The sequence below is a fragment of the Pezoporus occidentalis genome, unplaced genomic scaffold (genome assembly GCF_034315485.1).
Source record: "Pezoporus occidentalis ecotype Australia unplaced genomic scaffold, CSIRO_AGI_Poc_V1 ctg10, whole genome shotgun sequence".
NCBI classification, from domain to species: Eukaryota; Metazoa; Chordata; class Aves; order Psittaciformes; family Psittacidae; genus Pezoporus; species Pezoporus occidentalis.
This window is the reverse complement of record NW_026912779.1, coordinates 6332420-6355468: the sequence shown is the minus strand read 5'-3', so window position 1 is coordinate 6355468 and position 23049 is coordinate 6332420. Positions and strand designations below refer to the sequence as shown.

The window sequence follows — 23049 nt, the reverse complement described above, 5'->3', positions numbered from 1 at the left end:
AGAAAACTGCCCTAAAGGAGGGAGGAGACGGCTTTAGAAATGAACATCCTCCACGCGCAGTATCCTCCTGTTCTTTCATCTATTGATTTCATGATACTGCAGTTATAGTGAAGTGATAAATGTTTTAAGGCCATGTCTGGGGTTCTAACCCCATCCATGCTACAGCTCTGGCTGTCAGTTCTGAGCGGCCTTTCCTACAGTACAGAATATTAAAGCTGCTCTAAAAAAAATGATTCCTGCAAAATACATTGGAATTTTTTTGTACTTCAAGTGTGAACTTTTGATGTAGGCGTTATGCCAGGTTTCTCCAGGAGGAGCAATCTAGGACAATGTTCCTCTTTAAGTTGCAACAGCTTTTACAGGGTGAGAGATGTAAAGTTTCTGCTGCATACTCTTGTGCCTGCAGCTCTTCTGCACTGAGTCTTCTGGTGCGGAACAGCAGGGCTAAAGCCTAGATCAGAGCTGGTAGTCCCACTGACAAAGGCTGTGTGTGTGTGTAGCTCTTTCCATTCCTCCTTGCCTGTCTCCTATTGCGCACACCATGTCAATAGCACACGTATTCTGGGCAAAATGTTTACCCCAGCCAAATATTTGTGGCTTGGTACACAGGAGCAGAATTGTTTTATTTTCAAGCTGAGGCAGTATCTGCATTGTGTCCCAAGGGAATTAACTTCAAGATAAATAAATGATGACTGATAAGGCAGAAACCCAGTCCTACCCTTCTGATGGCTGGCAAAATACCCACCAAACTCCGTGACAGCTGTTTTTCCTTTGGTCTTGGTAATCATGTCAAGATGAGGCCCTGGCTGTGAACAAGATAACCTGTGCCACGTAGAATGGGAGTATAATACTACACAACCACTTCACTGTACTTTGTTTCCTGTACAGACTCTGGACAACCCTTTATGAATGTTTTCACTGTAACCTGGTTGCATGCCTACTCACTACATGCTGGATTGGCCATTCCTCAAGGACTTCTTTGTCCCCAGTTTCCTACACCCGCATAACCGCACATCACGTTTTCATTTGGCATTGATAACAAGCTTTGCATTACTTGGAGGACGGTTTCGTTCAAGTGTGATGGCATGCAAGCAAATTCGATGCATTTCAACATTTCTGCTCAGTGTACGTGCTACCCAAACAGGAGAAATTTGGCATGTTCAGGTTTCCTCAAATTTGTTTCCTATGGCAGGATGAAAACCACTTCAAATTGGGTTCCAATTGGGAAACATGTTTATTTCAAGATCTCATTGGGGACTGTGTCTGTTGAACAATGGAGAAAGGTATGATTTTCATCCATAATTTGAAGCAATGCTTATTATGGCCTCTTCTGCATTTTTTTCAGCTGCTTTATTTCATTTGTTAAACTTGTTTGTCAAAATATGTTTCAAAATTTAGGGTCTCCAGGAATAAGGTAGCCCCAGTGGTTTTGTTCACTGGAAGATGGAACCAGCCAGTACACTCTGTGTAAAATGTTGAAACGTTTACCATTAAAACGTGTTGACAGTGAAGCTTTCACTGCAGTATGCCTGATTTTAATGCATCTACAGTAATTCCCAGTCAGTTGTCTATGCTATGAGATGAATGCATTTGAACCAGAATCGTTCTTTCTGCATGCCACATGCTCATCCTGTCCATGTGCCTAGCAAGGATGAGCTTCACAAGGCCTTTGGAATCAGCCTTAAGTGCTCAAAGAGATGAGGCAGGCAGCACCTACTTGTTACATGGACAGACACAAAGACCACAGAATTTTCCTAGGTCCGTCAAATTCTTTTCTGCTTCTTTCATGTCCTTATTGATTTGGTCCATTCCCTCTTCGATGCGTTCCAGTTGTTCTGATTAAACACAAGTATTTTATCCCCACAGAATGAAGCAGATGGAAAAGGACAAAGAAAAAAAAGACAAAAAACTTCAGACATTCACTGTGACAAAAAAACTGGACACCACATAGCAGAGCCGGTACCCAGTACCTACTTGTTACAAGGACATATGAAAAGGCCACAGCATTTCCCTAAATCTTTTAAATTTTTCTCGGCCTCCTTCATGTCTTGGTTGATATGGTTCATGCCTTCTTCAACACGATCGAGTTGTTCTGGTCAGGACAAAGGGATGACAGTGTGGAATGAATAGTATTTTTGTTTGCTTGCTTTTGTCTTCAACAGAACATGAAAAATGACCATGTAGAACTGAATTAATCATGACATTACAATGCATTAATCTGGGCTGATGCATTGTTGATAGGATGTATGCCGCACTGGATGCTGAAGATGGGTTTTACTAATATGGGAGGAGTAAAACAAAGGAGGAATTTGAAATATATTCATTTAAACGAGATGTAATGATGTTGAAAGGAAGGGTTATAAAGTTCAAGGTCCAGAAACACAATACAATACATCCACTTACTAAGACACCAGTGACATCCAAGAGAAAGAAAGATAGTGTTATTACTTTGCATTAATGTATGTTAATACAAGAGAAAAGGTGTCCTTCCATGGAAAATACTTTGGTTACTTACACTTACAAATGCCTTGGAATTAGGTGATTTTGGGTAGCATAACTGCTTTGGTTCGTGAGCGAGAAAGCTGGTAATATGGCAGCAGAGATGGAGCAAAACTGTTAAGAGCTGTACCCAAGTACTCCTTTTTCCAGAGTCTAAGGAAACTGAGACCTGCCACTTTGATTGGCATTGGATCTTAATCTCTAATTCAAGTATGGCCTCAGGGCTGGTTTCCTTTCTAGTATGGATATAGCAAATCAGGAGTAACCTCAGTGAACACAGAGCAATTGCAACCACACCAGGAGCCTGATGCTCACTGACAGAAAACCATTGGCTATGACATTGGTTGTCTTTGTGCCCAAGGGATCTTATGAAAACAAGCATTGGATGAAGACTTGTATTTTCAGTGGGGTCACTTCAGCTTTGCTCTAGGGCAAATTACAAAGCACCAATCCCAGTAACCAGCCATATATAGACACTGTTTCTCCACTGGCATCAAACAGAATCCGGCTTGTTTCCACCTAAGGCTAATGAAGATGTAGAGTTTTCTTAGTGACTTGGTAGCTCAGAATAATTTCATGACTTAATTTCTTCAGTAGTAAAGCTCGGAAAAATGCCCTGGAGGAACAGAATGCCACAATGTAAAACTGTAGGAATGGATCCACTGCTGATGTAAACAGATGTGGATCCTATGGGATCAGGGGTCTTATTCAGTAGTGACAGCATTTTATACAGGTGAAAAGCCTCACCATTTGTTTCATGAAAGATAAACCCAAGCAAGTATTGCCCGGGATGAGAAAATTACTTAGAGTGGCATTTCAATCCTTTAAAAATTGTAATTGTACCTGAGGAGACGAAGTAAATCAATCCCAGTAAAACACAAATACATCCCTAGTCCCTCTATTGAAAAAACTATAAACACAGAATTAGACTGGAGAGAAAAGGATCTGGGAGTGCTCTGGTTGTAGGAGAAATGTAATGTCATCCCTGATGTTAACTGAGTTCTATCCAGAAGAAAAAAAAACAGGCATTTTAGAAGAAAATCATGTGCGTATTGACGTCAATATATAGCTCCTCTTGACTTCTCTGGGAACATGACTAGGCCTAATTTCGTACTTGGATTTCTAATAACAATTGAAGTTTAGATTTTCAAAGCTTTCTGAGGGATTTGGATACCCAATTCCCATTAAAATTAATTTTATTTAATTAATTTTAATGGGAAACAGGCACCTCACCCCAAGAGGGCCTTGAAAATCCTGGCCTAAATTATTCAAGCTGAAATAATTCAAATATTGAACTTGTGCTCTTTGTTTCATTCTTGCATGAGGCTGGGCTTTGAGAAGGAGAGGGGCCATATCACTGTTGCAAACTCCATCTGCTTTTCAGCTCTAAGTTCTCATTCTCCTCAGCTGGATGTGCCCGTCTCCTGATACTGTAGGAATTATCCATCCCAAATCCAAGGATACATTTAAGGGATCAGAGTTACCTGCCGCTGACCTCTAAAACGGGCACATATAATTTGAGCAAAGGATTGGGAAACTAATAAGGAAACCTGAGAGACAGAGTGCACAAATTCTGGCAGGTAAAGTGCTGAGCCAAGAACCAGAAAGACAAGGTTGGGTTATTTTCATGCACACTGTTATTTTACATTTTGGTTGGGGGACTTTAGCAGAGGCTTTGGCTCGTGGTTGTCGCCATAGATTGTCAATCTCATCAGAAATGTGAGTAGGTGGTAGAAGGTGATACTCCTCTAAGTGCTCCTGCTCCTCACTAACGCAGAGTCCAGCATAGTCGGGCATCACTTGCTCTTGCTCTGGGAAGCAGCTGGGGGAGGATCAGCTGGTTTTTATGCTGGTTCATGCAGTGTGATGGGAATTGCTAGATTTCTATCGCAGATTTCCCACCTCCTGCTTGTGAGAGATGTGTTTGCCGAGCCTGGCTGGTTCCACGGCTCTCAGTTAAAAGAAGGCTATTTCCCAGTGTATCTTTTGACACTGGGAGAGTCGAGAGGTTCTGACTTTTCCTCCACTGATTTTGTTGCTAGTATTTCCCTAACCTTGGCTGGACAGTAGAAAACACCAGGTAAGACTGCAAGGCATCAGCCCTAGATCTGGCAGCGCTGGTGGCTTTCAGTCTAAGCATATTCTCTTGCTCAGATGCACATTCTCTGAAGCCAGGTATCTAGTAGGGGCCTTTCTAACTTACTTTCCATTTCCTATTCTGCCTGAATAGATAAGTGCTAATTGAGGAGTGTATTTGACATGACTCAAAGACTTCCATTTAAATTATAGCTCTCTCCAGGAACCTGACTTAATTCATCCTGCTTCAGGATTTGTGCGTGAGGCTTATGCTATTTCTGAATAGAAAAGGGATTCACAACTAATTTATCTTCCGTTAAAGGAAACCTCATCAGTGTAAAAAGTCCATGTCATATCTGTAGCCCAGAAGTCTAGACAGCTGGCTGCTGGTCCTAAAACCATTTGCTAGTTGTTAGTGTTGTGGGCTGGCCTGTTAACTGATGTAAGTCAGTGTAGTTATGCTGGCTTCATGGAGCAACACCAATTTGTACCTGACAAAGATCTGGTCCCACAGGCAAGGAAATAGATGCATGACGCTAGCCACGATTATTGAGGCATAAATATTATAGAGGATTTAACTTAATGGGGTCACTCTGGATTTGTTTTGTTAGAACTGATATTAAAATCTGCCTAGAATGAATCACTGCTGGTAGGAAATCAAATGTCAACCAAGAGGTTAATTTAATGCCTGTTTTCTGATATCTTCCCCATTCCAACTTTGCATACTGTATTAAAGGTTTTAGGGAAGGCAGTCTGCATATACTGCCCTGCTCTTATACAAACTCATACCTACAAAAAATCATGTTCTTTACCTCCCTTTTAGAGAAGCACTTCAAGGTCAGAGTTTAAACATCTTTTGATAGTTTGTTTCAGTATTCTTTGAATATACTACATCTAGATATATGTTTATATATCACATATGATATGTAAGAGATTTGGTGTTGTCTTGAAGAATACACATCAGAAGTATGTTTCATTGGGATTTCCTTTTTTCTAGAAGCTCTGCTATTTATTAGCTCTTTTTGCATACTCATACCCTTTTACGTCTGACAATGTTACGTTAATTCAAACACAGTGGCCATATGGGTTAGTGGTGGCCTTGGCAGTGATGAGGAATGTTTGGACTTGATGATCTTAAAGGTCTTTTCCAACCTGGTTGATTATGCGATTCTGTGATTCTATATCTTCTTCCAGACCTTACAGCAAATTAACAGCATATCTTAGTATGCAAACAAGAGCATGTTTTATCTGTATCGTTATACTTATGAATTACTTCTGTATTAAAACCGTAAGCGACTGAGGGACCGTAAGCTAGTCCTGTTAGTTTTACTGTAGCATTGTGGCCCTTTGCCAGCAGGTCTTTGCCAGGATCTTCTGTAACAGGCTGGCAAATCCTCACTCTGTGACTGATCAGGGAAGCGGCTGAGAGAGGGAAGCTGTAGCAAGGGCATCCCTCAGCTGCCTCTATGGCCTCTTGAGCAAACACAGCTGCAAAAGCATCTTACACAGCATTGGATGCAGGGCCAGGACAGGGCAAATGTGATGTTGCTCCACCTTTGCATTCCCATCTGTAATTTATAACAAATGGTCCTTGAATAGTGTCCAGGATCTGGGGCCTGTGTTTGAATGTCAGTTAAATGCCTATGGAAAAGGGAGCTTGCTCCTTTGCTTGGAGTATTGTGCAATGAAGCAGTTTCCACCAATGACAATTTTCATTGGAAAAGAAAAAATAATTAAAGGACATCTAAGAACATGCTGTAATCATAATTGCATACAAGAGGGCTGAATGTGAAAGAGATTAAACAGATTTACTCTTTCCAATGGTACTCGGTGATCCCGTTTTCCATAAAGGAGAATCATATCAGAGAGCAGTACATTTCTAGGACAGCCTCTAAAGAAATCCTGAGTCTCGACCTAGCTCCACTCTGAAAGGCACTGCTGAGCCCAGGTAGAATGGGAGAAAGCTGGCAGGGAATGCTACAGTGTGAGCCCACGTGTAGCTGCACTAAAAATAACAGTAGATGAGGCACAACCTGCTTTTGTGGAGGGTTCGTTTGTCTTTTGTTCTGCGCTACAATTGCAACAGAATTAACACCATTTTCCCTGCAGAATCTGGGAGAGTTGATAGTTACCTTTTTTTGTCACTAATTAGCAAACCATTTCTCTCTGTGATCAGCTCAGCTCATAGGTGTTGCTGGAGCGCCTCTGGCAACTCTGCTCTTGGTATCTCCCTTTTCATGGTGGCTGTTGAATAGGAGGTAAAGTGGGGAAGGGGCCTGTGCAAGGGGCCATGATTTTGCTCTCTGGTGGAAAGCAATTGTAATTATGTTTGTATGTACTGCAGTGGTTTCTCCAGTGCTGCAGAAACAGGCCAGCCAAACTCTTAACAAAACTGTAAAACCAGTAACTCCAGCAAGAACAGTAGAGGTCAGCCAGCACCGGCACCATCAATGGTGCCAACACCTTTGATCGTGGGATTGCCCAGTTATTCCAGTTTTATCCCTATACTTCCACTTTATCTGGAGTACAGATCTGCTGGGTAGATCAAGCTGTTCCCCATGTCCGTTGGCATTGCTGGTTGTGCACTTGCTGCAGTGAAGGGGGAAAGTTTCAATTGCATTGACGTTTTCTTTTTGGCTTATCGAAGTTGTTGTTATTCCTCTGTCTTGCCTTGCATGAAAAGCGACTATGCTGCTACTGTTGTTATTGGAAAAGCTTCTCCCCTCTGTCCTGTTTGGTATACAAGGACGAAATTCTTTTGTAATAACCTGAATGAGGACATTGTGTCCTTGAAGGTCCAAATCTCTCTTCCTGCTGATGCTCTCAGGTGATGGGATTTTCCTTTGGAGGAAGAGAGCTCCCACTCTGGGACCTCTCCTATGTCAGCAATTCAGGTTTATCTTTATATCCCCATTTTGTGCCAATAGTTTCATTTTAACAGTCTGCTTTTACCAACATGCATCCAAATATTAACTTTTTTCTAAGTTAGCTTGTTTCAAGAACATATTTAATGAAGCAGAGCAACTGCCACTGCTCAATAACCCTTCGCAGCATGACATTTTAAGTGTAAAATATAAATATTTTAGTTTAAGGCGTTATGGACATGTTTATATTTAAATAATTACTTAGAGGAGCTTGAATCAAGGCCAGATTTACAAAAATATCAGCATTATGGATGCACATAGGGCTTGGGAAAGACTTCCTCACTGATGGAGAAAATCTCAACAGGGAGGCTCTAACCTCTTAGCTCCTTCCTGTGGGCTGCCAAGAGGAAGAACTGCATTCAGCTGGCTTGGGTGACAATACCTGGCTCAAAAAATGGTTGTTCTTGGTATTGCAGAGGGACTATTCCAAGAGCCTACTCAGATTCCCAATGACATCAAAGGGTATTGGGGGTGGTTTCTAGTTTTCATGGCAGTCTCATTCTCTGTGAAACAGGAGTAATGAAAGCCCTTGTGAAGCTCCATATCTCTGTAGGGTCACAACAGACCAGTCACAACTGCTGGCTGTGCACAACAGGAGCAAGCCAGACTGCTCCTGTCAATACCTACTATTTTACAATAATTTTGCAATTAATTTTACAATACCTACTATTGTAAAATTATTTTTACGATCCCAAAGACTTCTGCTTATTGATGACAGAAAATGGGCTCTGCTTTGTGTCATTTAGATTGAGATTGGCTCGAAGTAGTTTTCCTTTTAAAGTCTATTTAACTTCAAAGCAAGCAATTTTGTAAGGAAACCTAGAAATAGAGCTTCGAGCAACTGCAGAGATTAGATATTCTGCTTGCCGCCCACTGGAAAGATCAATGTCATGTTTTTTTGTGTATTTAACACCTAATAATCTTAAGTGACTTGTGCAGTCAGCTGAAAAGAGATCACATGGCAGTGTTAGCAAATTATTTCCTTAATCTGATAATCTGCTGAGACATCCGCGGGTTGCACACGCTGCGCTAATTACAGAGGGCTCAAAGTCATCATTAGCGTGTTTTGCCCAATAATGTCAGTCTTTTATCACTATAAAAATCAGGAATTATTACAGCTACATATGGCTAAAATGAACAAAACTCATTAAACATTTACCGTAAGACAGCGGTTACAACATACCCGGGGTTTGTAGCATTGTTAGCCTGTTTTCCATGAGAAACCCATAGGGTAGAGTCACAAGCTAAATTTACTGAACCACTTAAGGCATGACCATAACCAATTTAAAGAGGCTTTTGTATTGTCTGATTCTTTCCTGTAAATATCGATTAACTGCATCTCTGGCCATATAATATACATTTCAGGTTTCACTGTCAATAAGTGTTTAATACTGAGTTCCCTGGACCCCAAAAAGGTCTATGGGTCCAGTCTCAGCACCTTGGCTCACACAGACCATCCTTTCTAGCATGACTAGAGAGCTGGTTGGACAACTTCTGCATGGAGAGTTTTAGTAATAGTAGAGCTCCAAAGTAGAAGACAAAATTCAGGGTTAAAATCAAAATACCCCCCCCCCCAGCAATCTGTAGAAAAAAAGAGCAGTTAAAGAACAGAAACACACTTTCCCAAAACTAAATGCAAAGGGAGTTACAGGAACCACAAAAGTTTTTGCTGATCCTCCTGTGCATTACATTGCAACACACTCCTGGGTATTTACAGACTTTCTTTGACAATATTCGTGATTTATTTCAACTGTATAATTCTCTCCTGCAACAAAACACATTATTTAGACAGGTGCCATATCTGTTTCAACACAAGCAATTTCTGGTTCTCTGCTTTCAGCGATAGTTCTTTTACTGCCGTTATTCAGGAATTCTTTTGAAGACAACCAAATAGTCTCTGTAATATTTCTCTTGTCAAGACAAATTGGTGTGACAAAATTTGGTTGGGTTAAATTCCTTTCCCTGAAGGGGGGGGGGGGGGGGGCAATGAGATGTACATAAAAAAGGAAAGCGGAGGAAATACTTTCTGGTTTGGTCCTGTTATTACTTTTAATTCATTTTGGTGCCAGAGAGGCAGGGACATTACAGATGCAAAGGTCCTATCAGGTTCTGCGGTCCATTTCCTAACAGTGCTTATAATCATTGTCTGGGCTTGGTGAGTGATCCAGCGTTACCTCTGTAGGAAGCATTTTCTAATACAGTTTTGTATCATGCCACATAGGAAATAATAATAAGGACTTGGGGGGGCTGGTTTGATGTAGAGTAGCAGAAATTTATACTCTGGTGGTTGAACTTCTCTTTGAGACACTGTTTTGCTGGTGCTGTGGGTCTGCAGCAAATGAAGACTTACTTTGGTTGGGGGAGGGAGCTACCTACTTCTCTATAGTATTATGAAGGGCAAAAATGTAATTTCCTGGAATGTATTGAATGTATCTGGCTCTGGCTTTGTCACTGTCATCCGCAGACAGGGACTCATCTAAGCTTGAAAGCTCCTTTATGGTCAATTGTAATGAGCTGATCGTGTTACAGCTTTTAATGTGAAATTCCTGTTATCCTCACTGACATTTCTATACAACAAGCAGCTGAAATTCACACAAACTAAGCTGCTTTACCTTCTCTTTGGATGCATTTATTGCACGCCTTTCACTTGCGGCTAAAACAAGTGAGAAAATTATGAAGCACCTGCGTAAATAATGTTGGATTTTACACTTATGGAAGCAACTCTTCTCATCGTGTAGCTGGATCTTGACCCAAAGCTTGCTGAAAATAAATGATGGTTTGGATGAGTTCAGCCTGCAGCCCTCTTTGACATTAATGGGAAGCAGATCAAAAGAAGTACAGGCTGTTATGCAGTTACTGTAAGTTCCTCAGTCAGCAAAGCTAAAGGCAAAGAGGTTTTGGGGTTCTCACGCACAACCACACGTATTTTATGGCCCTCGTTTTCAGGATTGCACACAGTTAGTACAGTACTTTGAGAATGGTTATACTTCCTTACTGAAGCAATCTGAACTTACCTCCTTGCTCATCCAACATAACCAAAGTCCTGATACCAGCATCTTTACTCTACATCCCAATAGTGGTAGCAAGGTAAGGAGAGAGAAGGAGAGAAGAAAGAGAGAGAGAGAAAGAGAGATCAGTGAGGGAACTCAGCCCTAGGTACGGGACATAGGAAGACAAAAGAAAAACAGTAAAAGGAATGACAAGGTCATAAGGGGCTGGTGGCACAGTCCTAAGACCTTATGTGCCTGGATACTGTAAGGAACTGGGTACTGTCAACTGTATCATCAATCCTTCAGGATTCACTGGGAAAATGAGCTACTGCAGAAAACACAAAGTCCTGGAGCTTGAGATTAAAATAATTGCTTTACATAAGAATAATTTCTGAAAAGAGAGGGTTCATCTCCAAGTTTTCTGAAGCAGGAAAATGGAAGAAGGGTTTGTTGGCATTGCAGGTGTCTGTTCATCCCAAGGGAGAAACTCCCAAGGAAAACAGATACGATAAAAACATTCTTGAGAAGTAGGCATAGTGCTTTGTACATGGTCCTTGCAACACAGAAGTCAGAAAGCTTACCTGCTTAGGAAATCCCTTTTAAAGCAGGCTAATATTTAATAGGATTAAGCCATAATTTTTGGCTTGGAGATCTAATAGATATGGGTTTAAGCCAAGTTTTAATTCAGCCAACAAACACCTTTAGCATCAATGGATTTCATCAATGGATTGAGCTTGAGGGTAGGGTTTTTGGAACACCTGCATGCTGAATCTACCCTTGCTCCCACAGGTGGTGGGAGTCTTACCATCGCCTTTGATGGATACAGGGTTTGAGCAGAGCCAAGCAGTTCAGAGCTCCCACCTGCTGAAGCCAGCAGCAGGGCACCTTTCACAAGTACAATTTCTGCCTTTGTTATCCTCGCTCCGGGATGTAATCAGGAGTCTCGGGTTTCTGGGTGCCATGATACAAAGCTATCGCAGATAAGATTAGCTCCTTTTTAATTACAAAGGGAAAACTCGCTCCATTCTGCTTGGAGCAGTGATAACATCTGTGAATAATTAATGGCCTGGATGATCTGACTGTTGCATGTCAATAGCAGATGAAGTAAGTCCTCTGCAGCCTGACAGTTTGCCAGCGGAGTCACCTGGGCATGTGCAGCAGTAATTTAGCTGCTTCCATGAACATAAAGCCATCCATAGCCCTGTGAAGCAGATAAAGTTGCTGGTGCTGATTTTGCTGTGGAGATACCCACAGTTGCATAGGAACGAGAGGAACAGAAACCTGGAGTCCTGACTGTCCCTTTTGCTTTCTAGACCATCCTCCCCTTTCTTGAGGCAAATTAAGGACTTCATACCATACTTCTTCCCAACAGCCCTGCTCATTGCCATGGCTCATCTCTTTTCTGGGAGCAGTGAAGTCTCTTGCCGGCACCACACTGCCCACATGGGCTCAGATACAAGCTGGACTCTACCACAGTCAAGGACTGTCTGGCTGGTGCAGCTGGTGCTTCACTGCTTTGCTCCAAAAGGATCCTGCTCGGTTCAAGAGATGCCTCTTGTTGCACTGCCTCTCTCTGCACTCCCATTCTCGTCTTTCATGTCTACATCGCTGTAGAAACTGGGAAAAACATCAGATGCAGCCTGGTTTGCTGCTGCTTTTTAAACCCTCCCTGTGTGAGTTGCCAGGTGGAGAGAAAAAAGCCTCCTGCCTCTCATCATGCTCTGCTGTGCCTGCTGCCCTCGGGTCAGCTGTCTACCAGATACCCACTGCTGCTCTTTCTTCCTTCAAGCACATACAGCTTGAATCCCATCCAGCTTTTATTTTTTCTTTAGAAACTTAGGGCCCAAGGTTTGTCTTAAATTTGTCTATTTAAAGTAAGGAAACTGCCTTTAATTGTCTTACATTTTCTGTGTAGTGATCTCCTAAGCACTGGATGGGCAATAGCTTTTTATTGCGCTCTTTTCATGCTCTTGGTACCCAGGGATGTCTAACCCCAAAAGATTTATATGCATTTTAAAAACAGTATAAGGCTGCTTGGGTTCTGAGTCATCTTGTGTTTAAGTAAATACAGTGCAGTCTGACATGGGATCCTTCTAAATATTGGACTCAGAAACCTGCAACTGGTTGTGTGATAGTTGCTGGCTTTCAGTGAGTCAAATATAGTCAGGCTGAGAAATATTTACTGCTCCTTAACCCTGTGCCCTTATTTTCCTGCTGGCTTCAACATCTTTATGCAGCTAAGATGTACAGTGACCTGAATAAAACCTATGCTGAGAGACAAACTCAGCAATTGGACCTTACGGTTTGTATTTCATATTAAATCCTTGCACAGAGTGGAGGAGGTACGATTTTCTTTTACTTACCTGACCATCACTGCCATTTAATTTTATCAGGCAATACTGTATCTCTTAAGAGTAGCCTGCCACAGCATTAACACTAATGTGAAAATATTAAAGGGTGTGCACTGAATATACTTCCCTGCATCTGAGGTCTAATCCAAAGCATATTGAAGCTAATAAGAAAATGCCAGCTGACAAAGATGAGAGGTGATTCAGACATCAAGTGACAATCTCCTCCTGTTCCAAGCTTCTACTAAGCATTCATTTTCAGCTTTTTCACAAAAAAATATTGTGTAAAGCAAATTAAAAAAAAAAATCACATTTTCGCATTGAAACAGATTCAGACTTTTCTAAAAGTTCAGCATTTCCATTGTGACTGATCTTTTAGATAGCTCAAAACCAAGCATGTCTATAAAATGGAATGATTCTAAAAATGTGCTCATTATCCAGGTGTCTGAGCAGGAGAGAAACACTCAGTAACTGACCCTCAACAGTGACAACAGACTCGGACAGCACTGGAAACTACAAAACCTCTTCCTTTAAAGGACTATAGAGGATGAAACGTGCCAAAGAAGTGTTTCCGGAGCCCAAACACAGACAATGTTGGTGTTTTCTGCCCTGAAAGTATCACAGAAACCACCCTTGGTCTCAGTGGGAGCAGCTGCCAGCAGACGCACTCACAATGAGGAGGTGAAGAAAGATGTGTTTGCAAAGTTCCAACCCAGAGAACATGTTTTACAATGACTCATCATAAAATAACAAGCTCCCAGAAGAGCCACAGCAGGGCAATGGCCTGGTGACCATGCTTTGATTTGTCTGGTCCTGAGGGCTCAGGAAGGGTTCCCACCCACATCCAGTGCTCACCAACATCAGTGAGATCCTGTATGGGAAGCCATGAGTGGGTAGAGCTAGAGAGGTCCATCTTGTTATGAAAATGTGTGCTAAATGTACACTTCCCTCAGGATTAAAGTCTTTCTTTCTTCCTGTGCAATAGGGGCATTTCTTAAGACCTTGCACAGGCAATCGCCTGTTTAGTTTGTGGCAAAACAAGGATCCTCAAAAACTGGGGTGTTTAAAAAATGGGTAGTTTAGGCCAGAGAGAAGAAAAATGCATCTTTTGTATGGTCCTACGGAGTCCACAGAGCACATGCTCTTAAATCTGTAACAGCCTTCTCTCTGCAGAGTTATTTCCGACTCTCCTTGTCCTCTCGTTGCACTTGAGAAGAGAATTGGGACTGCTGGATTTTGCCATGGTGCAGCAAACACCTCACATCCTTGTCCTTCAGAAGAAAATGGCACAGCATAAATTGCTTTTGTTGGGGCATTAAAGTGGCACTTCTGGAGTTCCTCTGTTTATCCATAGAGCAGGTATACCGCACATGGTAAAATGTATAATCTTTCCCAGCTCCCAAACATTACTCAGCCCTGACTCTAGGATGAGCACGTCCACTAGTGTGTCCTCCCAGACTGATTTCCATGGAGACTGCTGCAAGTTGCCAACCATTTGTCTGCAAAGATCTGCCCAATTTTGCACACAAGATGGCCCTTCAGAACAGGACTTAAAAATTAATCACACTGGGTGAAACATCATCATGAATACAGACCCCATGGAGTTTATGGAAGTCAATGTCCTTCAACCTTCCAGTAGTACTGAGTCCTAGTGTTTAGATAAAAGCAAACCAACAAGGAGTACTGGCTTAGGTTCAACGTGCTTTCCATAAAGCACATGTCCAGATTCTCTGCTGGACCACTGGCTAAGCTACTGATCAGAAAGCCAGAATATATGATTTTATAACTCTGGGCTTAACTCAGCTCTTAGATACCTAAGGTATCTGTCAAGACTTCAGTGAAGCAGTTGAACAGCATAACCGGGAACCCTTTTGGAGGCTTAAATATGCATTAGAACCAATCTTCTCTAACAGCTTTTTATACCTTTCTTGTATGACAGTCTCACTCAGAACAAGTCAGCAACAAAATATGCACTGAAAGTTGCCCAGCACTTTGGAGGGACAATGTGTTGCTGTATCATTTAGTATTGCTGTTTTGTCACTTAATTTCCCAAGGTGGGGATAAAACGAGGAAGAGAATTAGGATGACTTCTCAAAGGGCCCATCAGTCCCTCCAGGAACACAGTGCGTTGTGTCTTACTCAGGCAGCTACTCCCGACTTTGGTTCAGCCTGAGGGGTGATTTTCATAACAGTGTAAGGGAATGATATATCGGATAGAAAATCCAAATTCCATAAATCGCTTTATCAGCATTTCAGGAGATACCCTGAAAAACAGTCGCTGTTTCAATGTTTCTTTGTGCCTGATTAAAGAGCCATGTTACTTCTCAGCCCATTAACTCACCCTGTGGTTCAGATCCTCAGCTGATCTGAACCTGTGACCCCACTCCTAAATCCTATGTGCCTGGTTTTCATCTACTACAATAACTCTGACTCCAGTGGTAACCTGCTGGTTTACATAGATAAAGGGGCCTAATCCTGCATAGGAAACACTGAGACCAGAATTATGAATCCCATCACCCTGTGCCAAATATGTATTTCTTTGGAATTACACAGATTAAATCAATTTTCTGAGTAGAACTCTTCCAATAGCTAATGGTGTCAAAGAGATTTTCAAGATAGCTTTGGACCAAGCTCTAAATATATAGAATATTTTCCTCTTTTATTCTTCAGACTAAGGAACTTTTGCCTATGATAATGTCAGGCAAAACTCACTTCCCAATCACAAATGAAGGAAGTTAGTGAAATGGCATATTGTGTGCTTGGTGTCCTGCATAGGGAAGCATCATGAGGTTATCAAACATATATAGTTTACAGTTTCAGCTTTGATATGTCAGTAACCTTGACCCTAACCCCATCATATGAGAGGAGAATATAGCCCTGCCTAGATTTAGATGTACAGATCAGTCCTTTTGCCTGTATGTGCTCCTAAAAGTACTTTCTTTCTGAGCTTCCAGCAGTACTGATATTGTTGCTATTTTTTCCCTTGCTGCATCTTATGTAGAAACCATCTCTTTTATCCACCCTACAATGATTGATTTTCTTTAAAGGCCATGGTGGTTCTACTGGAAGATGGTAGTGGACTCACAGCTTTTCCCTTTGCATGTGTTATTCTGTGTTTCACAATGTCGGCTCAGATGTAAAAAGCCTGAACAAGAAAACAGGAAGGTCAGTTACAAACTGTGTATTTAGTCTCACTTCTTCTGCCTCAGTTCATTTTTATGGTTTGGCACAAACATTGCACAGCATCATCATCAAATACAGGTATTTATAGCACTGAGTAGCTGAGAAGCTCAAATGAGCATTGGTCAGTGTAGATGTAGCTGTGTTGCAAGGGTATGATGGGTACCACAGAGCAAACTGATTTTTGTCATCTGCCATCCCAATACATAGCTGCCCTGGGGCAAAGCAGTGACTACTTTGCAACAGCCACACACCACTTCTTTCTTCCCCTGTTGTGCTAGGACTGAAAAGAATCAGCTTCTTGCAAAGCTGGGTTATAAAAATAAGAAGCTGTAACAGATTTGGTGTTCCTTACCAAGATTCCCTGGGAGCAGCACCAGGGCTTAATCTCCAAACTCAACGCAGTCTTCTTGAGCAAGGAGAGCATGGTCCTTTGGAGACATCAGTTTTGTCCCCATGCTATGACCTACATATCAGCATTAAGGATGCCTGTACTGCTACAGGGCTTCCCTGGGTGGACAACGCTCTTCTGCCTCTATAGCGAAGCCAAGTCAGTCTGTTTAGTCTTTATTTTCCTAGTATTTAACAGAGCAAAGCCAACCATGACAAGACTCCGTAGAGATGTACATAGTAATAATGCTTAAACATGGAGGCATCCTTTTCCTAAGTAAGGAATATCACATTTGCTGTATCCAGAGAATAGAGTAAAAAGCATTCTTTCACAGAGAAAGAGTATGTTCTTTCTCTACTCACTAAACAGGTTCGTCTAAGTAAGGGAGTCTAATTGACTCTTTGGGGTCTAGTAAATCAGGGGAGTGTGAGTTCCCTTTCAAAAACGCTTGCCATTTGTCTTTTCAGGATAAAGTCTCTCACTCCCTAAATGCTGCATTCTCTTAAAAGTACCCAGGAAATGGGACCAGAGTAATCAACCAGCTGTTTAGACCACAGAGGAATTTTAAAGGTCTTTTCTAGTCACATTAGTGAGAATAATATTCAGCTCGTTTAGAATAATTCCCTTGACTACTCAGAGCTACTTTTAGAAACTCCTGTATTTGGACAGGATGATATTGTAGCATCTGAATAAAAGGCAAGTCCAGAGAGATGCCAAGCTCTTCCAAGAAGCACTAGAGTCCTATGTAAATTCATTGGTAAATTCAGCAGTCCCAGTTCTCCTCCTACTTTGCCATTTGCCATGATTTAAAGCTGAAATTCCAGTGGCATTCACAATATGCTGGTTCAATATGTTAGGAAGACTCAAGCGGTGCATAGGTCACACAAATATGGCTCAGGAGAGACAGGGCTGATATTTACTGATGGCTTGCCCCTCAGCAAATCACTTCCCTTTTCCTGCGCCTCTCTTTCTTCCCACTCATCATCTGCCTTGTCTGTTTAGATCACAGGCATTTGGGGGCAGCAGGCTCTCCTGCCTTGTGTACTCACATGAGACTCTCTTCCATGTTCTTGAATTGACAACAGCAAGGGCCGCATCCAGCATAGAGCTGACAGAAAGTGATGGTTAGAAACGACATGTCCAGGGAATTGAGCAGCAAAAGGGGACAGATTGCTCGTGAGACAAGAGCATGTTTCAGCTGCAAGGGGCCCCGATCTGAAGTGTTTGTGGAGGAGAAGCGATGCTGACTGTGCTCAATGACCCATCTATCTGCCTATCTGTACATGGAAATTTAATCCTGTCTCCACTGGACTCCATTGATCTCCACAGTCGTGATTGATTTCAAGGCCACGGAGCCTACGGCTGGGCTTGTGCTTGTTCCTGAACGTGGGACCTGATGCAGTTTTCTTCCCTTGTCTCTGCTGGAGACTCCTCTGGTTGTCAGGAGCAGTGGGGCTGTCAGTGCTGATGACCCTGATTACAAATGTCACCAGCTCCAGAGCCAAGGCGTGCATGGTGTCTGAAAATAGAATGTCCTGTCAGGTGGGAGCAAAGTTTTCCACCACCTGATGGCTGAACACTCTGAACTGAGTTTGGGGACCCCTTTGCCATGAAGAGGGTGATATGAAGCCTGCCTGAATTGCTTTTTGCCTTCTGGAAGTGACACCTCCAGGCAGGTATTAGCAGTGAGGACTGAGCCCAGAGCCCCTTCCTTTGCTCTGTAGAAAATCGGAGAACTTCCCTTTCCAAAGCTGTCAATTTGGGACATCTCATGAATCTTGACATTTCAGAGATACGTAAAGAAGTGGTATTTAAATGCTGTGCTGACCAATGCTCTATAAATAGCTATGAGTGTTTATGGAAAGGGAGGTATAGAAAACAAGGCAAACAGACCGAGGGCATTTCTCACCTTCCCCACTTGCAGTGTTATGGCAAGGATGTCAGAGAGGTGCTGGCATGAGGCTCCAGGAGCTCTGCAGCAAACCGAGCCACTCGTCCCTGACTCCAGGTCACCTCCAAAGGCTGTTTCCTTGGCTTATCTCAAGTAGCCTGTCTCAATGGATACTCAAGAGTGGGCAAAACAGTGTCACAGCAGCTGGCCTGCAGTGTGACACTTGACAACTGGGGCACAGTATCTTGGATGACTCTCATAAGGGATAAGGAGAGATGGAGCAGCGCATAAAGCCATGGCCATGCCCTAGCAATATGAGTTAAAAACGCTTCCAGTGTTGGAGTCTTCATCACTTTTGCTCACAACAGAAGTGCACAAAAATGCAAGTCCTTACCTCTTCAACAAGCTGCAGCATTCGACGGGTGCTCTCAAGGGACTGAAAGAAACAGAGGGGAAAACACTCAGCTTTGGCAAGATACGCTTTCCAACACTAATGTGCAGGCTCATGCTGACAGTATGTTTCTCCTATGCTCTTTGCCTTCCCCTAAAATCAGGCCATCAGCAGGGTACTGGTGATCTCTTCCTCTCCAGCTCTCTGTTACATCTCACTAATGCAGCTCCCACTGCATCTCGAGGCAGCTGCAGTCTCTAAGGCTCGCGCTCCCCTTGCTCGCGCATTGCAGTGGTAACGCTTGGAACAGCTGGTGTTCCACTTTGAAAGGGATGTCTGTGGTTTGCAGCTAAGACTTTTCAGACCTAATTGGTGACTTTGAACATTTAACGGGTTTGGCAAATGGACGGAACCCTCAGAAAATATGAAATTGCTGCTTTTTTGCTCTGAGGCTGGTCAGATTGATGCGGGCTAAACCTAAATACCTAATGCCTTGATACCTAAACCAAACTCACAATCAATAAATGCCTTAATCTAGACTAAACATGGCACTAAATTTTACCCCGGCTCATCTAATTTCCAATTCTGCTTTCAGTGTAAAGCTGGCAGAAAACAGCATCATCTCTAGAAATCCTGTGCCGGCTCAGCTCCTGTTTCTGGATGCGTCCCTCACACCAAAGCCAACCCAAGGTTTGCTGTTTAGCTCTCACTTCATCAGCAAGCTGGTCAGCACGCCGCTGCATCTCTTCCAACTCATTGCGCATGTCAGCGTCTTCTGCCATTTTAGCTGTGGGTGTGTTTTTGGAAGCTGCAGATCAAGGGCTCGCGCTCAGCTGCTTGTGAGCCTGGAAGACAGAAAGGGAAAAGGAACAGTGTGGTTAAGCTCCCTGACTCACTGAATTGTGCTTAAATGTCAGCCCCACAAAAGGGCTCTTATTACATGAGTGCCCTCACCCAAACTCTGCCGTTGTGGATAGCAATCCCTACATAGTAGAGAGCTTTATTCCTGTATTATTAATCACTCTCGAAGAGCAAGGATGCGTCCTTGGCACGTTCTTTGAGGAAAACCCTTACTTCTTTCTTAACCTTTCAAATGCTATTCACATCAAAGCTGGAGACTCAGGAGGTGTTATTTGCTACCAGAAACAGTCTCAAGACACATTAATTCTCCTCTAGAATTAAAAGCCTAACACGAAGGAGGTCAAGGTCAAGCCTATGCACCTTATGTCCTGTGTTCCAGCTGCATCTCTTGGAAGGCTGCGCGCTCAGCTAATACATTTGCAATGAAATTAAAGGCAATGACAGTTTGCAGATTTTTATCATCTAATGACTTTCCTTCTTGTGATAGCTCAGACTCTGAAATAATATTTACAGCTAGACTGGAGAAGTTGTCTACCTGTGTGAATCCTTCATGATAGGGGAAAGCACAGCAGGACCTAACTGGTACTTCAGCTTCTCTCCAAAGTGGGTCAGATTCTGCTCTTGGTTATCTCTTTCAATACAGAACGACACCATTGAGTTCATCCTAACCAGAGATGAAGACGCAGCCCATTAATCCTCATTTGGGTAAGATTTCTTTTTTGGTATAAAATTGAGCCAGCTCTGATTACTGAGCATGACTTGATTAAGAAAGGCGGGTCCTCCTACCATCTGTCAGGTCTTTATAACAACAACACTGGCTTATTTCTTCGCTTGATTCAAGCATGGCACATGGCAAATTAATGCTAGGTTTGTTTGTAGCAGGAAAACCTAATCCCAGGTGCAGAGAAGGTGGGGAAGTTGGAGGGGCACTGCAAATAAACAGCCATAAAGCACATTCCATCATGCTCAATTACAGAAGGAGGACAAAAGCAGCCCGTTTCAGCAAAGCTGCTCTAAGAAGGTAAAATCCCAGGGGCTATTTTCTGTCCTGTCTTTGTGATGCATGCAGCCTTTATGAAGCAAGATAAGTCAGGGCACAGCTTGGCTTTAGAATTTTAGCAATAATAAGTCTGTTTAAATGGAAGTTATCTGTTGGAGGTGAATTCGTTCCTCACTTTGACAGTGCTTGCAATGAGGACATCAGGAGTATGGGCTGCACAGGTACAGCTGGGTGGCAGGGATATTTCCTGGATCACACCCTGTTTGCTTAGAAACACCTAAGGAAAGCAGACATGTCCTTACATTTCCTCTGTACCAGATTTGCTGGTTTTTCTTATCTAAGAGGGAATATGTGACCTTCATGCTTTTGCTCTAGTTGTGCCCTCATTCATGGTTGCTTTTCCTCTTTGAAGCTACACCAGTAAGAAATGTATCTCAAAGAGTCCGCCCTGCAGCTACTGGCGCAGCATCCTGCGTTCATCACTGAGCACATTGCCACATCCTTGTCAGAGGGAGGCTGACATTGTGTGATGGGTCACACAGTGTTTAGGAGCTCAAATAGATGCTGGAGAAGAAACCCACCTGGTTCTGCCAGCTGCATGGTCACAGCATTGCAAAAGACCAACCTTAAGCAACTCCTCTGCAGTCCCAGCTGGTGCTAACACAGAGCTTAATTTCACGGCTAAAATTCAGACTGATACTGGACACTTCAGGGATGCTCACAAACAGCTTTACAAACAGTGAGGTTTAGGAGCAAAAGATGACAAACTGGTCTCCTCCTGAAGGGCATTGAAAATGTGGGGATACTCTCAAGGCCACCCCAACCTTCCCATCATGATGCTGCACTCGTGCTGCCCTTTGTGGCACATCACATAGCTCTGGGAATACACTGCTCTTAATTGGCAAATGGAACATGCTCAGCCGGGCTAAAAAGATGTTATTTTGGTAAAGAACTGCTTTCCAAGCTCCTGTCCCACTTGGCACAGGCTGGCAGAAACACTGGCCACTGCTTCACATATCATGTTTTTTCTCTGACTGAGACAAAACTTAGTATCTAAATATTCCTGGCACAGCCTCTGTTCCAGAATACCAGCATTAAATCTGTGGACCTAGTTTTGGAATGTCTACTTAAAATATTCACCTCTCCTAGATCCTTCCATACGCTTATGCTGGCAGAATAGCAGCACTGAGCTTTAAGCAAACATGAGAGCAATTTAGACATGATGTTGGGACTGATCTAATTGGTGTATGCGTATAGCTGTGAGGGGCAGAAAACTGGTTCTGTGTTAAGTCTGTCTGGTGGCATCTTGCTAGCTGTAAAGTGGGAGGAGATACTAATAGGGAAATTGGTTCAGTCTTTAAACATATCCAGCGTGAGTTGAATGATTACAGACCTGTAAGGAAGTGAAGGTGAGATGAGTGCTTCTACTGACAATAGCGAATAATAACACTGTCAGTCACTGCATACAATACAAATTGCATGGAAAAATCACTTCTCAAGTAGATTCCAGTCTGACTTTTGATCTTTTGCTTATCAATTATTGATCATGAACCAGTGGTGCTGTTGGATAGTGCAAAAAAGAAACAAAGTGGAGAAACTTTGTGATTTTTCATTAGAGTTATCCTCCTTGGTTAGTTAGAACTATCAGTTGGTGTCTTAGTGACAGACACATCCTATTTTGCATCATGCTAAAAAAAAGCCCGTCAGAGCTTGTAACCAGAGACGTTTTGTAGCATATGATTGAACTTGACAGGGTTATTGAGGTTGTTTGGTATTTGTAAAGCTCTTACAATGGATTGAGAAACAGCAAAAAGCATTCTCCCAGACAAGTCATTTTACATCAAGTTTTAGTCATAAACAAAAGTGCCCCACAGCAGTCCTGGTCCAACTTTATTTAATAGAAAACCGGGCACAAGAATCAATAAAGATTACTGATTTGCACACAGTGTGATAAACTACATGTATTTTGCTGATGGCTGGGAATGAGTTTAATTTTTTTTCATATTTTGAGGTTTAAACATGGAATAGGACATATTAGAGATAGTTTTTTCCTTGAAGAGTCCCATTTCAGCTTAAATTCCATTCCAGTGTCATGAATTTCCAACAACAAACCCTGTTATCAGTAAAATCCTGTAGAGAGCAGATTTATGTTTAAAGGGAATTATACTTTGTCCCTGCCCATGGCAGGGGGTTGGAACTGAAAGGTCTTTAAGGTCCTTTCCAACCCAAAACATTCTGTGAGTCTATGATTCTATTTCTCTCAGTACGATTTATCAGGTTTTCCTCTATGGTGGCTGTTAGGAACTCCTGTATGTGGTCCTCTTGATGTATTAAAACATTGAAACTGAAACATTACAGGAATGGCCAGGAAAAAGTAACCTGTAATGGCTTTTGTCTCACTTATTATGGGACAGACTTTCAAAAGCATAAAGTATTAATCTGCCTTGTGCCCACTGAAACCTGCTCTTGTTTTAGTAGAATGGGAACAGGCCTACAAT

General features: G+C 42.4%; 1 protein-coding gene across 2 annotated transcripts in view; it reads right to left on the bottom strand.

The window, feature by feature from the left end:
- SNAP25 (synaptosome associated protein 25) overlaps positions 1–23049 on the bottom strand; it is a 66688-nt gene that overhangs the window by 10988 nt on the left and 32651 nt on the right. The window contains exons 2-5 of one of the 2 annotated variants that reach the window (XM_062610848.1): positions 19401–19535; positions 18694–18735; positions 10514–10562; positions 1975–2092 (exon numbers count right to left, since the gene is read on the bottom strand). In XM_062610848.1, the coding sequence (XP_062466832.1) occupies positions 1975–2092; positions 10514–10562; positions 18694–18735; positions 19401–19472 (281 nt within the window). In that variant the 5' untranslated portion in view covers positions 19473–19535. Of the gene's footprint in view, positions 1–1717; positions 1836–1974; positions 2093–10513; positions 10563–18693; positions 18736–19400; positions 19536–23049 lie in introns of both variants that reach the window. The other variant, XM_062610841.1, reaches the window with a different exon arrangement.